Raw genomic sequence first — 16,531 nt, forward strand, 5'->3', positions numbered from 1 at the left:
TTCTATTGCCCCAAGACAATTATTAGCCATGATAAAAAGAAAAGAAGACACAAATCACAGTCAGAATTAGTAATAATGGCCACTGCCTTGCCTAGGGTACTAGTAGGACAAGTAAAGAAATAACTACCCAGAAAATTGTGTTATACTGATCATTGGTAGTGCTGTCTTTACTATATTCTGCCTGTAGTATCACGTTGTACGGGAATCCCTCCACGGTAGTATAAATGCAGTTGGGAAGTTGACAGTGCATCTTTGCACACACCCAAGAGCAAACCAAGTGCTCACTGACTTGTTGTGCATTGAATCCGAAGAAAATGATGGTAAACATCTTCTGTTTGCACATCGCATCTACGCCCATGTTAGTCCTAGAGATTTGCTGCACCAAATAAGCTTGTTCACCAACAAAAGCCCAAAGCAATTCCTTCCACTTACAAGAATGAACGATACATATCACTCTTGGGCAGCATACTATAATGATGCTGTGCGTGGTATGAGAGTGAGTGTGAGAGAGAGAGCAGGGCTTGGACGACTTTCAAAGGAACAAAAGTGCTAAGGCCTCAACGGATTAGAAATTAATTAGATGGCTGTATATACTCCCAAATGCTTTGATCATTTCAATGATTCTCTGAATGTCATTTACTGTCAAGAAGGGGAGGAAACCATTATTCTTCCAAAGATGAGGGGGCCATGTCCAGAAGGAGAGAGAAAGAAAAAAAAAGTATCAAAACGTACAATACCGGGTATTCGCTAATGGTCACCCACTTAACTACTAATCCGGCCCTTAGTGGCTTATTTAGGGGAGAGCAGACGGGATCCCAAGTTCTCCACTAGGTATGGTCGTACGTGCTAGATATTGTCGTCTTGGGATTTATAAGGCATGTTCATAATGGGCGTGCAAAACTTGCATGACTCGGGGCTCGGGGGAGGTCAGATGGAAGTGGACCTTATCGACCTCAACCAGATCTGATTTACATGCCGTAGACTCAAATCTCATGAAGCGCCCCGGTACGAGGTTGTCCAGTCGCTAAACCCGTCTCCCTCGTATAAAATACATGGCGAATCATGCCGACATCGGCAGATCGGGAATCGTGTCGTGACATTCCAGCGGCAGGAGGAGGAGGCCACAGCTGAACACTTTGACAAATCTGAGATGGGATGTATACATAGTTGTAACGAGTCAGATCCTAGAAAGTAAACAAAGCCATATGGAGTCAGCAAAGGAGGCCAGGTGGACAGGAGAAGACGACAGGGCCGGTTGGGCCGTGTCAAGATGGCCTCGAATGTCGCCCGCTCCCTTCAGGACAGAGCGAGGCTGGTCGACGGGCAACTGTGGGCACAACACACCCCCGGCCGAGTTCATCGAGGCAGCTTGCCGGTTCGGAGGGGTCAACCGAGGATGGAAGGGGGGGGGGGGGCTAGGGCTTTGGGAGCAGTTCGTCCAGGGTCCGGGGACTGCGGAGCACGAGCCGTCGGTGTGGAGGTGGATCGCAGGCCTGCACTGCGTTGTCTCTACCTACTTAGTTGTCACAGGCAGTAGTGGTTGAAACATGTTGTTGTATTGTTGTTGCCTTTGACATGAGCCACCAGGTCGTGAAAGAGACAGTATAGGCATTGATGCACAACGTTCCAGACCTTGACAAGATACCTCGTCATGCTGGGACCTGGATGGAAGTCAGTTGGCCCTCCCCCCCCCCCTGAACTCTCTTTTGTCCAGAGAGGGGCTGATGAAGTGTTTGCCAATGGGAAGGGCTACCGGGTGGCTTGTGTGTGCCTGACTTGAAAACCCAAGGGGGCTATTTTAAGGGGGGACCGAGAGGACCCTGAATCGCCACACCCGAAGGAGCCCTACCTTCAGGTCATTTGACTGCACTAGCGTGGCTGTCATGTACGTGCTACAGTTAGTATTATGCACCGTAAGGAGGCAGTCAGATTGATTCAGGGTCCTCGAAAGGATGAGGTACGTAATCAATGGGCCAAGGAAATTGTGTTGATATCGTGGCCAGGTGGTTATATTAAAATGGCAAGGGAGCTGGGCTATACCATATGGAGGACTTCTGTGTCGACGATGACTTTTGGAACAGTTGGTTGAGGCGCGTACCAGCTTCCGGAAGAGGAAGATTACAAAAGAAGCAGCACAAGAAACAGCATGTGGATTTTTTTTTTTAATAACCCCCAAGCCTTCCCCTGTCCACACCTTTTGGGGGTTATAAAAGCGGGGAGTGTTTTGCTGTTAGTGCTAGTGCTGCTGCTGCTGCTGCTGCTGCTACTGAGTAACCAGCCCTTGAGTGCAATGCGGCTAGTGACGTCTGATGATTCCCAGCTGGTTTGGAATGGGGCTTTCTGCTAAAGATTTCAACTGCATCAGCAGCCATTGCATAGGATCTTGATGTTTGTGTCTAAGTAGGGTACAAGGCTACTAATGTTAAAGGCGACTATGCCCCAATGCACAAGCTTGATCAGTTAGACAGATTCCTTGACCTTTTGTTTTCAGGTATATAACTTCAAAACTGCTCAATGGTTCTCACTATATGGCAGTCCAGGCCAGTAGCTCTTGTCTGCTAAAAGTATGGTTTGACAGTTTCTCATATGAAATATCACTGTCCAATGTCATCAACATCATCATATTTTTATGTGCCTAGTGGTAGAGTCTATTGTTGTAGGTTAGCGTTGATGAATCTGAAGCCAGCTGCACTGATGGATGTTGAGTTTGAGAACTGCAGTGAGCTACAGCTCAGCAGCATACAGCATCACATCTCTCTCGCTCACCAAGGTCAACGAGAATACAGAGCTTGAACACCAGGAATGCTGTTTGTTATGTGGGGATGGTTCATGTGTCAACTAATTTTGTCTTCTTTAGCTGAATGAGAACATGAAATATGTCAAGAAATCTGTGACAGCTGCTGGAAGACGAAGATGGTACATGGTCATAAGAAGCTGCCAAAACAAAAAGAAAGGGTGGATCCGCCATTATTACTTTTTTCTTTAGAAAAACAAGAAGAAGAAAAAACCCTCCACAACCCGGCCTTCCCCCATCTCCACACAACCTTTGGGGCGAAAAATGCTCTGCTGTTAGTGCCTCTGCTGAGTAACCAACCCCCATAGTGGCTGGAGTGCATCTCGGGCCAGTGACGTTTGAGAGTTTCCAGCGGGTTTAGCGTGGGGCTTGCGGGCTGGAGCCTCCACTGGGCCAGCGAGGACGGGCCAGTCAGACAGGTGGACAGGCCGCCGTAAAACATCGTGAGTCCAGGCGTGACCAACTAAAGAACAGGACTTGTACCTGAACCTGAACCGCCAACTCGCTCTTGCCGCAGCCCGTGTCGGGCTCACGCTCATCCTTTCCCACAACCCTCCTTCTTCATCACAAAACTCGATCACCACCAACACCTGCTCCTCCTCCTCCTTCTCTCCTCCTTCTCGAGCAGAAACCTGGCTCCCGACAAAAGGACGCACAGAGAAAAATGGACGACAGCTCGCCATCAGCAGACGCCACCAGCCTTTCAGAGGGCCATTCCGGCCTCGGGTCAGGAACTTCAGATCTGGCTCTGAACCTTGGCGCCGGACTCGGAGACCTCGACATCCCGCTCGGCTTTGCTGACCAGGCCTGCAAAGAATGTCGACGTCGCAAGTCCAAATGCAACAAGGCAATACCAACATGTAACCTCTGTGTCAAGTACAGGAGACACTGTCTCTATGAGAAACACTCACGTACCCCGTTGACCAGAAAGTGGGTCTTTGATTCCTGCATCTCGCTCTCTACTTAAGGACCTCCTCCACCATCATCACCACCACCACCACCACCACTTCCGCCCCCTCCCCTTCCTATCTCTTCACACTTAACGTCTACTGTGTTGTCGTTCCAGCACTAACCAATGCACACAGACACCTGACCGAGGTAGAGGAGAGGCTGGAGAGGGCCGAGGCACTGGTCCGCCAGATGCGCGCCCTCCTGCCGCCTCATCTCCTACCACAGAAGGGCGGTGCATCTGCATCGAGCGCTTCTCCCTCGCAGAGGCCAAACACGACATCAAGCGAGTCATCCTTCGACTTTAGTAAGCTTGACCAGCCAGGCTCGGCATCAGGCTCCTCCAGCACCATCAAGACCCCGTCTCAGGTGAAGCCCGAGCCTTCCGACGATGCGCCTCACGACAATGAGCCAGCTATGGGCAGCCGAGGCTTGACACCGGCCCACGCCGGCGCCGCCGATCTCAAACCTCCTGCTGAGTATCAACCCCAGCGTGCTGAGAACGGACGGCTGGCCCCATTCCGTGTGCCTCAGAGGGGCATGTCTACCATCCTGGAGACGCCCCCTGCCACCGATGACTTTGAATGGGATGAGCAGGACGACATGGCGAGCCTGGCCGCCGCACTGTCGCCTAACCCGAACGACCCAGACGACACAGCTCTGGATGGCATGGCCTCGCTCTCGGTTGGCGAGAAGGAGGGCGGCTATCTTGGCGTGGCCTCGGGTGCGGCCTTCATCCGGCTGCTGGAGCCCAACATGAAGAGGCGGACCTCCCAGACGAGGTCGAGGCCGTCTATGAGCTCCTACCCGTCCATGATCCAGCAGCCCAACCCCAACCGACAGATCGCCGACATCATGATCGACGCCTACTTCAAGCTCTTCCACCTCAGCTATCCCATCCTCCACGAGCCGACGTTCAGGGCCCAGTTCTCTGAGGTCATCCCCCGCCCCCATGGCGACTCGTGGCTTGTTCTCGCCTACGTCGTGGCTGCTATCGGTGTCTGGAGCTCTGCCAACTCCCCAGAAAACCTCGACCTCCAGCTCTTCGCACAGGCCCGGTCCATCCTGACCTTCAACTTCCTGGAGCTCGGCAACCTGACCCTGGTCCAGGCGCTGACCCTCACGTCCAACTATCAGCAGAAACGGGACAGGCCGAACTCGGCATACAACTACCTGGGTCTTGCAGTGAGGATGGCCATGGGGCTGGGGCTGCACAAGGAATTCCAGGGCTGGAACATCTCACCCCTCAACATGGAGATCCGGCGCAGGGTTTGGTGGTCGCTCTGCGTCTTCGACTGTGGTGCCACCATCACCTTCAGCAGACCGCTTACCTGGCCCTTTGACGGCGTCGAGGTGTCTCTGCCGAGAAACGTTCACGATCGGGTCGGTATCTCCACTCCGCCTTGTCAAGCGACTCACACTTGATCCGACGACAGCACGCACTGACCCATTATTTTATAGGAACTCACACCAAATTCGCTCAGCTATCCTGCCGAGACCTCTGACATTACACCCTACACCGCTGTTCGGATACAGGCATCCTTCCACCTCGCCACAAATTACATCTATACCAGAGTGATCGGCAAGCCCCTGCCAGGCGCCGAAGAGCTTGTGGAGCTCGACAAGGAGCGCATCGAGCCCTGGCTGAAGCAAATCCCGCCCTGTTTCGCCGAGTCAGCCACTGTCCCGCCGCAGTACACATTTGCCCATGTGGGCCTGAGCTGGCGGTACCGGAATTTCCGCATCATCATGTACCGCCCCTTTGTGATCCGCAAGGCTTTCCGGGCCCGCGACGGTCGTCCGGATGATGACTCGCCTGCCAGCCTGCATGCCTACAACAGCTGTCTGGCCGATGCCAAGTACACCATTACCTCTATCAGCACTTATTGGTCCTCCAACGAAAATACGCGAATGGGCGCCTGGTATGCTTTGTAAGTCATGCAGAGCCCTCATCATTCTTTCTTCCTCCCCTTGCAACGACCCCCATCAATCAGAACCAGTCCATCTAATCTGAGGCATCCACACCTAGGTATTTCATCTTCCAAGCTGCGCTGATTCCCTGTATCTGTCTTCGAAACCTGCCTCTGTCGGACCAGGCTGCCGACTGGCGCCGTCAGATCACCACCGCCTTGCAGACAGTCGCCTCTCTCGCACCTGTCAACGTCAGCGCGGCACGGTGCTACGGCGTCATTGCTGAGCTGTGTGGACGCTATCTGGATCATGTCCCACCGCCGTTCCCGCAGGCCTCACCAAGCATGAACCCGGCGGATAACATTCCGTCGATATCGAGTCACATGATGAACAGCCCCCATCATGGCAACGGAGGCCCACATGCCCACATGCAGCACCAGCAGCAGCAGCAGCAGCAGCATGAATCATCACACCACCAGGGCCCATACCACCAGCAGCACATGGACGAGATGATGTTGGCCGTTGACGAAAGCCCACAGACGCAGATGGAAAGTGTGTATCCCATGATGTGGCCTAATGTGCCCCCCTTCGAAGCGGCAGACCAGTTTATGGACGATGCGTGGATGGACTTTCTGGGAGCTGAAGGTGCTGCTGAAGGTGCTCACCCGGATGCTCAAAGAGCTTGGTACGGCCAGTGAGCAGCGCCATTCATCTTCGACACTAGGGAAGGCGCATCGTCACCTCTTTTGTCCGAGCTCAACGCCCTCACTCAATGAGGTCGACATCACTCGTGCAATGTTGTTTTCGAATACATGAATGACCGTACGCGGGGGGAAAAGGCCAGTGGTCAGGCACCATTGGGCATCTCAGTAACACATTCAGTCGATCAAAAGCTCGAGAAATTTCGATCGAGGTTTGGCAGTCGCTTGATGCTATTGCTTCAACGCCAAGCCATCACTTGATGCTCCTGCGCGCCCCTCTTTCGAGTTTTGGTGTATGTCTCTGCAGTCAACCCCAGCCCAGGGGTAAGCACGATTGTCACTATGTCTGGGGAACATTGTTTGAAACACATCAATTTGTGGATACTTCCCATTGCAGGGCAATAGGATGCATCCCGTCCTGTCGTTTTTATGAGCGATCTCTTTACTGAGCTCAACTAAGTTGTACTGTCTTACCTATTCGGTAGTTGGAGCCATTGTTCCGGGCCGAAAGTGAGTGAGCGACCGTTCACCGCAGGCGGGGAGTAGCAGTGGTCTCATTTATGGGCAGTCAACAGTTCAACCTAAGGACCTGTCAGCCACAATAATTTTTCTTCTTCCTTTGGTTGCCTTCTTTCTTTATTTCCCGTTCATTCTTCTGTTCGGCTGCGAGAGATCTCTGAGGGACTCGATGTAGATACCGATTCTACAGGCGCATGGGGAGTTTCTGGGCATAAAGGGAGGAGGAGATTGTGACTTGGGAGGTTTTCGAGGCTACTTTTGATATCGCGGTCTGATTACAATTTATCTTGGAAGACCAAAACCAGCTGAAGGCAGATAAATATCTGCAAGAGGGGCGCAAGAGGAGATGTGGATGTGGGCATCCATCTGGTCACTCCTACCCAAAGGGATGCTGACCGTCGTCTGGGCTTATATTATGCAAGGTCGCATATGATGATGTATTCACCTAATCGGAAATATCGTCTTCTAAACCCCGCCTATCTCTTGTCTTTTGTTATAAGGCGATGATGTTCAAAACGGACTTAGATTGGTAAGTACGCAATCTCCGTCACAGACAAGGAGGAATATATTATTTACCAGCTCTGCTTCTTTGAGTTGAAGCCTTCTTACTATCAGCCTCTCCACGAGATACCAAACACACACATACAAACACACATACAAACACACATACAAACACACACACACATCGACTGATCAAGCGTTCACCCGCTCACTCAAGCACCCTTTCCACAATTTCCATCTCATCAACACTGTTACCCCCCCAAAAAAAACCAAAAAACCACCATGACCCAAGAAGAGTCGACCCGCATGCAGACGGCCAGATCCTACCTTGCCCACTTCGCCACCCTAGACCTAGTCCTCCTCGACTCCCTCATCACCCCGGACTACGAGCACATCATGGCCCCGGCGTCCCTCCACCTCCCGGCCCACAACCGCGCCAGCCTCCTCGCGTTCATCGGCGACCTGCGCAAGGTCCTGGCCGGGATCCCCATCACGCCCACGCAAGTCTGGGAGAGCGAGGGCTCGAACAGTGTGGTGGTGTGGGCTACGTCTTCTGCGCTGTTTCGGGAGGAGGTTGTCAGGGGGGTCCTCCGGGAGGAGGACGGTGGTGGTAAGGAGAGGGGGGAAGTGAAGGAGGAAGACATGTGGACGTATGAGGGGGAGTATGTGTTTATTTTGGAGATGGAGGAGGGTGGGGGTAGGGTTAGGCGGTGTGTGGAGTTTTTGGATAGTAAGAAGACGGCGGATGAGGCTTTTGTCTTGATGGGGCGGGGGAGGGAGTGGGTGGATCGGGTGGAGGGGGGCGGTGGGAAGACGGGGGGAGAATGATGGAGGGTGGGCTTGTGGAGGTGGGAGGTGAGGTGGTTTGGGTGCTCATACCTCTTCTTCTTCTTCTTTTCCTTTTCCGGGCAGAAGAAAGAAGAGAAAAAGAGAAGAAGAAAGTCTCATTTCCGTCAGACGTACTATGTGACCACCACGTTTCTATCGCAGTCTAGCCACCAAGAGGACTCGTGCAGCAAGACAAAAAAACAAATCATATCCCTCGGTGATAAATGGCAAGGCTCCTCTCCCCCCCGCCGGAGCCTCGTCGTCGTCGTCATCTTTCATCATCCCCTTCTCCTCCCTCCCCCTCCCCCTCCCCATCCCTCCTCCGACAGTGTCCCGCCACAAACACAGCCGTAATCGTAAGTCCATCCTCGCTCGGGTCCTCTACCTCAGTCGACAAGGTAACCTCGGCCTCGCCCTGCACCCAGATCCCCGTCGCCCACGTCCCCTTCTCCTCCTGGCCCATCCCCGCAGACCAGGAATGGCCCCGGCCCCCGACAGAGAACGTGACGCGTGCCCGAGGGCGGATCCAGACAGGACACAGGAACGTGTCCGTCGGGTACGCCAGCAGCTCCTCGCCCTTGGCGAACGGGGTCCTCAGCACCCCGAGCGACACAGCCGACCCGTCCGCCGCGTCGAACCGGTCCAGCATTTTTCCTTTTCTTCCTCCTCCTGCCTCCTCCTCCTCCTCCTCCTGCTCCTGCTCCTCCGCCTGCAACACCCGCCAGAGGTCCGCAAATACGTGCCGGTAGCTGTCATACACACCCTCCCGGAACGGCGACTCGGCGCTGTGCGGGGGCGGCGGGTCCACCCAGACCTGCACGACGGGCGCGCCCAGGAGCGGCAGCTTGGTGCGGCCGAGCCAGCGGGCGTGGTCCCACCGTGCCTCATCGTCGTCGTCGTTGTCAGAGGTGATCTCCCCGGAGACGGCCTCGCAGAGGGAGCGGAAGCGCTCCTGCACGGTGGCGGGGTCCGCGAGCTCTTCGCGGGACAGCGATGGGTCGAGGAGCCAGACGCGGCGGAGGGTGGTTGTCATCTGGCGGAGGGGCTGGCTTGTGGAGAAGTCGATGGTTCGCAGGCCTGGAGGCTGCTTTGGGGGTTGGGGATCCTTGTGCTGCTGCTGCTGCTGCTGCTGCTCGGCGTCAGACATGGTGCATGTGTATATATGTGTATATGTATGTATATCTGAGTTGGGGGTGGGGTGAGGAGCGGAGGCGTAGACGGATCGGTGTATCCGTCGTGCATGCGGGGAGGTCGATCTCACACATATGCAATTCCTCCCCCGCTGCATAGTCATCTACTATGTATGGACTCGCTTCGGCATTGGGGACCGAGACATTCTCCTCTTTTCCATTCACTTTCTCATGATTGGGTGGGCTCTCCCGCAGTCAGCAGCCTATTAAGAGCCAAGCGACAAGGAGAGGGAAAACACGGATAACCTTTTTATCAAACCCTGTATAAATCCGGGTCGGCAAAGTGTGATAATTCGACTCGGCCTGTTGTTCAGATACCACCAACGTGGCCATGCCATTCATTTCATGTCCGTCAAAACTCGACAAGGACGCGCTTCACCCTGACGTGTCGTAATCGTCGTCGTTGTCATTATCATCAGTCGTCATCAGACCAAAACTGAACGACCCATTGTCCAAATGTCCTCGCTTTTGAAGTAACTCAAAATGTCATGGGGCCCAGGCCTCTCTCGCACAGAGCACCCTGCACTGAACTCTTGATGCCGGCCAGAGCTTCTCTCCAGCGCTGTCTCCCCCGACTAGGTGCAGCAGCTCCTTCTTCGTCATCCTCCTCTTCGATAATCCAATCGAGCCACCTGACCAGCTTCCTCGCCTTCTCCATGTCTCTCTCCTCGGTGACAACACGCGCGAGATATGTCTCGAGCACTTGCACGTCAGCATGGTGCGGACCCTCGTCCTTCGTCTCGCGGTGCCATGCGCTCAGCATGTCCTTCACCTCCTGGACCGACGACAGCGATGTTGCTGCAAATGGAACCTTTGCCGGTTGTTTCGGGAAGTTGATCTTGGTCTGTCCACCGCTCGTCAGTTCCCTGGCACGACCAGCAGCACTGCGCCGTGCTGGACCTGGCAGACTCAGGCCGAGTCCGGCCTGTTGAGCCAGCTTCTGCCTGCGGTGATCTGCCACAATATCTCTTCGAACCTCCTCGGGCAGCTCGGCCAGGAAGGCCGGGTCAAGCTCTTCGATGATCTCGTCGACGACAGTCTCCATTGCTGCTCTCCTGTTATTATTCATGGTGACAAAGTTGGTCTGTACCCGCCCGGCAGTGGCATCATGCTGTCTCTCGCGAGTCCGGCTCAGCATGCCCCGTATCCCACCTCGGCCCCGTTGCTGGGCAGGGCTCTTCCTGATCTGCTGACGGGCACCCGTCCCGTCTGCCTGGGGGGTCTGTGGCTGCGCTGGGTTAGGCTGCCCACGTCTTTCACCATACGACGCCAACACCTCCATCTGCACGTCTTTTGGGAGGGCGCTGAACACCTCAGGATCGATATCAGACGGGATCTCATCATCCATGCCTGCAGGGGACTGGTCCCTGGACAGGCCAGCCCCAGACCCACGTGGCTTTGATTGGGCCATCAGCCGGCTGCGAATGTCCTGGGGCAGGTCCGCTATGACAGCAGCATCCGGATTGGTCGGCATAATGAACTGTGTCCCCATCATATTCAATGGCGTGCTGGCTTTCTCATCCGCCTCGTTAGCTCTCGCGAGGGCCAGAGCCGGGTGTACTGCAGGGTGTTTTGGTTTCTGAGGCGTCACAGGATCCTCCGCGATGGGGTCATCAGAAGGATCTTTCCGCCGTGCCTGGTGATGATTGATCGTTTTCGACTGCTCAGGGCTACCAAATTCTGATATCTCGTCAATACCCTTAGTCGGACAAGCTTCTGCTTTCTTTGTTGCGGGATTGACTGAAGCAGCGACGAAGGCGCCGAATGTCAGCCTCTTCTGGCTCCCATCAGGCGCCGCAGACGCCTTGATCGGTTCCAGTTTCTGAAGCTGCACACCCAAGCCTCGCAAGTCGCCCGGGCTGAATCTAAAGGACCGTAGGATGGAGACAGCCTCCTTGCCAATAGTCACCGCGTTATGTGTGGCCACTCCAAAGACGGCGCTCTTGTTGAACGTGTCACATTTCCCATGGCCTAGATGCTTCGGAGGGTCCAAGGGTGCGTCGAGAGACCTGCGCATGATCTTCATGGTGAGATGCGTGCCTTTGACGCCCTCGTTCAGGAGCCGTCTTTCAAGCTCCTTGCACAAGTTCATGACAAACTCTTCGGCCTCTGGCTGGTTGATGAAGCGGATCCCCCAGTTAATCTCTGCAGAGACGGATTTTCGTACCGGCTGGTCCCCTACTTCGGCGCGATCGATGCCTCTGGAGTACTCCCAGAGCTTTTCGCCCGTCTTCGGCCCCAGGAGAGAGACGAGGCGTTCTTTGGAAGCTTCGCGGATGTCTTTGACAAGTCTGATGCCGACTTCTTCTAGCTTCCCACCGATGCTGTAGGCGACGCCAGGCAGGTCTTCCACCTTCAGCCCGCCTAGGAAGTCCAGGACCTCCTCTTGCATGATGTGGTATTGTCCAGCTGGTTTCGCCCGGCGGAGAGCAACTTTGGCCAGCAGAATATTGCCTCCGATACCAACGGATACGTTGCAGCCCGTCTTGTCCTTGATCCTTGCCCGCAAGTCTGTAGCAATATTGTTGGCAATCTCCTGCTCTCTCCAGATGCTCCCTTCAGAAACACCATGCCCGTCTGATCCTGAAGCGCTCAGCACGAGCGAAGTAATGTCGATCAGTGCCTCGTCAATACTGACGCTCTGCACGATGCCACCGACCTCTAGTATCGCCTCATAGAAAAGTCTGCTGGCTTCCTCGTACGCCGGAAAGTCGTACGGTAGAACCTTGAGATCCGCACATAATTCCAGTGCTCTCTTCATCCACATGCCATTCTTGACACCAAATTTCCGCGCTGGGTAATTGCACGAGGCAATTTCCGAGCCGGTACCAGTGCTATGCGCCACCACAGCGGGTTTGTCGATGTACTCGGGAGCATTTTTCAAGGAGACGGCACAGAAGAAGCTGTCAAAGTCGACATGCATGATGTACCGTCGTGCTCCGGGGCGGCGTTTGATAGCCTTGCGCGACCCTGCACTCTTCTCGTTGGCAAGTCTCTGCATCCTCGACTTCAGCTCCGCCTTCCATGTCGAGAGGTGGTGCAGACGGCTTTGGTCATAGTATTGCTGAAGGAAGCCGGGGTTTGCAGTGGACGACTTTCTCAATCTTGGATCGGATAGCAGCCAGGCATTATGCTCCTCAGACGTCATGGGCTTCTCGTGGGTGTTTCCAGGCATTCCCTTTCCCACATTGTCTGGAGGTATATCAGGATCTCTGGGTATGTCTTCCTGATCTGGGACCAGCCCGAGGTCCCCTGGATCTAGGTCATTATCAATTTGCATAGGCTCCGCTATCTGGTGGTCGTCGGCGTGGGTGTCCTGTTTTGATGATGGCACCGAGACAGGGGCCAAGTTACCCAAGTCAGAGCCCCCAAGTCCATCATGAACCTGATCATCATCATCATCGCCATCGTCGATACTTTCGGCCGGCCGCAGCTTCGATGGTGTGAACTTGGATGACGTAGGATTCTGAGACGCAGAGGACGGACTACGACTATCCAACCTTGTAGCCGAGCTCGCCGAGTTCCTAAACTGGCTGGCATAGTAACCCTTTTGGATTTGGTCGTTGTAGCCCCTCTGCGGCGTGTTGGCCTGTGAGGAGAGCTTGCCACCGTCGAAGCTGATGAGCTTCTGCCGCGGGCCCTCGTCGAGCACGCGGTAGTCGGACCACGGCAGTATACGACCCGCGGCGATCGAGTCAACCACCCAAGCCGGCTTGACGATGCGGTAGTCCTTGAACTCGACGGCCTTCTTTGGCGTCAGCGACGAAGCGATGATGTGCGTTGCCGAGGTCTTGCCGTCGAGGTACTGCAGGAACCCGGCACCATGTGCTACGAGGTCCCTGTGGAGGATGTGCAGGGGCGGCTGGGTGTATCCAGAGACGTGGGCAACGATGCCCTTGAAGATCTGAGGCTTGCCGCTGGCATCCCTGAGCTCGGCGTCGAGGTTCTGCAGCTTGATCTTCTTCCGCCTCATGTAGTCGCCAAAACCACCAAAGGAGCTCGCCTCATATTCCTCGCCTCCCTCGTCAGAGAATGTGTGGCCCTCGATGCGCTTGCGCACAGCGCTGGAGTTCTTGTCTAGTCGACTGCCCATGGCGACGACGGCTGAGGCAGCGTCCTCGTATCACGGCAGCAGCGGATCAAACGAGCCAGACTGAAAAGTCACTGATCTGACCTTCATGGTCGTGCCAAACTTGAAATTCAAAGACAGGTTAGAATAAAGTGGCATGCATACTGGAGATGAAGCCCAAGGTAATTTGCTGAGTGAAAGTCATGCTGAGTATCTATGAGGGTGGGTGTCGATGGGATGTTGAACGACGTGCGTGAACTCGGGTGACGTGAAGCGCGTTTGAACGCCTCCACTCTAGATGTCGCATTGGGTAGGAATAACCATTTTGGGGTTAGGGTCCAGATCCCCCAGCCGTTGCGTCGAGCGAGCTTATGTAATCAACTTTGCTAGCCTTGGAGCTGCGAGGGTTAAGGGATCGATGGTCTGTCACTCTTGCCTTTGCCATCCCCATTGCATCCTTTTTCCTCCTTCATTTCACCCGCCGCCATGTATGTCTCTCATCACATGTTCAGTCCAGTTCTGATGGGATTTGGAGGACCTACTCCCAGAATACTGTCCCTCTTGTTTCAATGTCTTCGGTGATACAAATGAAAAGATGCTGTTCCAGATACGAGATGGCACCTGCAACTGGTATACACACCATGATGAACGATGACGGTCGCCCACCCAGCCTCTTCTACCTGATAGACCCTCAAAAAGCAGCACTCGACAGACGGACATAGCAGTCAGTCGGCTCTCTGGCAAATCTCTGGATAGCATTGTATCCACTCAGAGCCTCGGGGCACTTCAGCAGGTTGAAGTTCCAGATCAGCAACGTAAACTGCAGCTTCAGCGACTGGATCGCCAGCTTCTTGCCAAAACAGCCCCTGGGGCCCAGTCCAAAGGCAAGCGTAGGGCCCGCCATCGAGTCAAACACTGCTGCACCCGAGTCCTCGTCCGTCTTGAGCCACCGCTCTGGCCGGAACACCCCAGTATCTCCATCCTCCCATGCGCCCGTGAGAGCCTTGGCCTCAGCCCGCCGAGCCCCAGGGCTCCGTTCCGAGTCGGAAATCTTCATATTCGGCTCGAGATACCCCGCACCGTTCGCCATGAGGAAGACGTCAGTACCCTCAGATATGCGCCGCCCCAGCACGGTCGTATCAGTCAGGGCGCGCCTCACCACGAACGCGATCGTGTTGGCATGCCGCAAAACCTCCTCGACCACCGCATCCAGAAACGGGACGTGCGTGGTCGCCAGCTCTGCATACGTCGGGGTGCGCTTCTCCCTCGCAGCACCAGGCAGCGCGGCGCGGAGCTCCCTGCGCAGCTTGTCCTGGGACTCGGGATGGTCAGCCAGTAGTTTCACACCCCACGCAACTGTCGTCGCGCTGGTATCATGCCCTGCCGTCATGAAGCCGAAGAACTCGTCTGCAATGCCGCGTCGTCGATATGCTGGTGGCCGACCCTCCTTGCCGGCGATATCGCGCTCGCGGAGCAATACGCTGTGTAGCGCGCTGCGCGGTTGCGTCTGGCCCGCTTCAATGAGCGCAATGCATTCTTCCGTCTTGCCACGGATATAGTTGTCCTTGATTGCCGTTGCCTTGCGCATATAAGGGAACTTGCGGATCACCCAAGATGTCAGGCGTGGCACGGGCGACAGCTGAGTATCCGTGACCGAGTTGGCCAGCATCAGGACCGCCGAGAAGATCTCAGGCACGCTGGCGTTCTCTGGGAACTGCACGGGAGTATCTACGTTGCTCTTCTCGGGCGGCGACGGGTCGGGCTTCCACCGCTGTATCATCTCCAGCCGCTGGTAGGTGTTACTCTCGGCCTCTGGCAGGCCGAACGAGCTGGCAAAGATGCTATCGAGCGCGAGCGAGGTGATGTCGCCATGTGCAGCAAACGGCCGTCCCTGCGCCAGATCGCACTTGAGGTGCCATACTTTGATCATGGTGGTTGAGGCCTTGTAGACCTCGGGGGCCGAGACCTGCGAGATGAATGTGGGCGCCATCAGGTGGTTGATCAGGTTTCGGTTCTTCTTGAAGCGGTCGTCGGACGAGAGAAACTGGATGTGCTGCTCCGGCAGGATCCCGTTGATCAGGTCGCCAAAGAAACCAGATCGGTCAAATTCCTTGGTCCGCCGCAGCAGGATATCTTGGCTTTCGAAGGGATCCGTGACGACTACCCATGGCAGTGAGAAGGGCTTGATGAAAGCCTGGATAATGGGGCTTTGGTGCCGAGTGGTGAGCGACGTCAGCCAGCACTAATATTGTCAACTGTCAGCCACAGGACGTTGCAATCATTACTATACGGCTAGGCGCTACTTGGCTCGCGGGGTCGCGTACCCAAGTAGCCAGGGAAACCACTTACGAAAATGCGTTTGGTCTTGATGACATATCCCATCATCTCAGGCACGTCGCCAAATAGCTTCTGAGCAGCATCTCTGTTGTACGGGATGCCCGCGAGCGGTTTGGGAAGAGCTGCATGGTAGAGAGCGTATCTATCCCAGTTCTGTATTAGCAAGTCTTCTGAAAGAGGGTGGATTCCCTTTTAGGAGTTGTAATGTCCCTCGGAAGGATATTTGAGAAACATAATCTGTGTCGATAGGGCCATATGCAAGAGCTGACATAGGCCCAGAATCGACCCAGAATGGATCTCATGATGCATGATGTCGTTTTTGATCAACGGCAATAGGAAGCCATTTTTGATGCAGTATGAAAGGGGGGTTTCCCTACAGAACAACCAGAGCGATGCCCACGGCCAAAGTGCCCCCGGGTGATGAGAAGATGGCACCCATGATGCCCACCTGTTTCCGAGATCGCTGATACTGAGTAACCAGACGGACTTGTGTGTAGAGAATGTAAGCCAATGCAGCAAGAGGCAAGGGGCTGAGTGAAGGCTTCGGAAGATTGAAGGTTGCAAATATAAGTATTTCCCTTCCTACTTCTGCGAGTCGCAACCGAGATGATTTCACAGAGTCAACAAGGTCCAAGATCGACACCGTGATACCGTAAGTCACCTAGACATACGCGTATTCTGTTGAAATCTGTATCATGCTTTATGTGAAGAACAGGGCAAGGCATGTCATCCT

General features: G+C 54.7%; 4 protein-coding genes across 4 annotated transcripts; 1 reads left to right on the forward strand and 3 right to left on the reverse strand.

Annotated features, from left to right (window-relative positions):
- Positions 1-3,602: 3,602 nt before the first annotated feature.
- On the forward strand, positions 3,603-5,946 carry M406DRAFT_228315 (uncharacterized protein; the record flags this gene model as incomplete). The annotated part of the gene is made up of 4 exons (XM_040915790.1): positions 3,603-3,724; positions 4,279-5,125; positions 5,204-5,673; positions 5,772-5,946. Coding segments are annotated over 4 exons (1,614 nt in total), but the record flags the coding sequence as incomplete, so codon positions are not given.
- Positions 5,947-7,757: 1,811 nt separating this feature from the next.
- On the reverse strand, positions 7,758-9,349 carry M406DRAFT_71980 (uncharacterized protein; the record flags this gene model as incomplete). The annotated part of the gene is made up of 2 exons (XM_040925512.1): positions 7,758-8,273; positions 8,735-9,349. 2 exons carry the CDS (start codon positions 9,347-9,349, stop codon positions 7,758-7,760), a joined length of 1,131 nt encoding a protein of 376 aa, XP_040779985.1.
- A 222-nt stretch (positions 9,350-9,571) lies between these two features.
- On the reverse strand, positions 9,572-13,629 carry M406DRAFT_273584 (DNA repair protein). Its single transcript, XM_040918191.1, has 3 exons — positions 12,810-13,629; positions 11,067-12,602; positions 9,572-11,015 (listed from the first exon to the last, which is right to left on the reverse strand). The coding sequence occupies exons 1-3, from the start codon at positions 13,483-13,485 to the stop codon at positions 9,871-9,873; spliced, it is 3,357 nt and encodes a 1,118-aa protein (XP_040779986.1). The 5' UTR covers positions 13,486-13,629; the 3' UTR covers positions 9,572-9,870.
- Positions 13,630-14,152: 523 nt separating this feature from the next.
- Positions 14,153-16,107, reverse strand: M406DRAFT_327433 (cytochrome P450; the record flags this gene model as incomplete). Its single annotated transcript, XM_040920207.1, has 3 exons — positions 14,153-15,703; positions 15,811-15,920; positions 16,068-16,107. The coding sequence occupies 3 exons, from the start codon at positions 16,105-16,107 to the stop codon at positions 14,153-14,155; spliced, it is 1,701 nt and encodes a 566-aa protein (XP_040779987.1).
- Between the last annotated feature and the right edge of the window lie 424 nt (positions 16,108-16,531).

The sequence above is a fragment of the Cryphonectria parasitica genome, assembly GCF_011745365.1.
Source record: "Cryphonectria parasitica EP155 unplaced genomic scaffold M406scaffold_2, whole genome shotgun sequence".
In the NCBI taxonomy this organism is placed as follows: Eukaryota; Fungi; Ascomycota; class Sordariomycetes; order Diaporthales; family Cryphonectriaceae; genus Cryphonectria; species Cryphonectria parasitica.

What these genes read in the sequence shown, in the direction of transcription:
- M406DRAFT_273584 (XM_040918191.1), bottom strand. Translation starts at nt 13,485, where the DNA reads ATGGGCAGTCGACTAGACAAGAACTCCAGCGCTGTGCGCAAGCGCATC. An exon ending in GAAGCTGCGGCCGGCCGAAA is followed by an intron (nt 12,603 to 12,809) that starts GTATCGACGATG and finishes ACATACCCAGAG; the next exon opens with ATCCTGATATACCTCCAGAC. An exon ending in TGACGAGATATCAGAATTTG is followed by an intron (nt 11,016 to 11,066) that starts GTAGCCCTGAGC and finishes CACGGCGGAAAG; the next exon opens with ATCCTTCTGATGACCCCATC.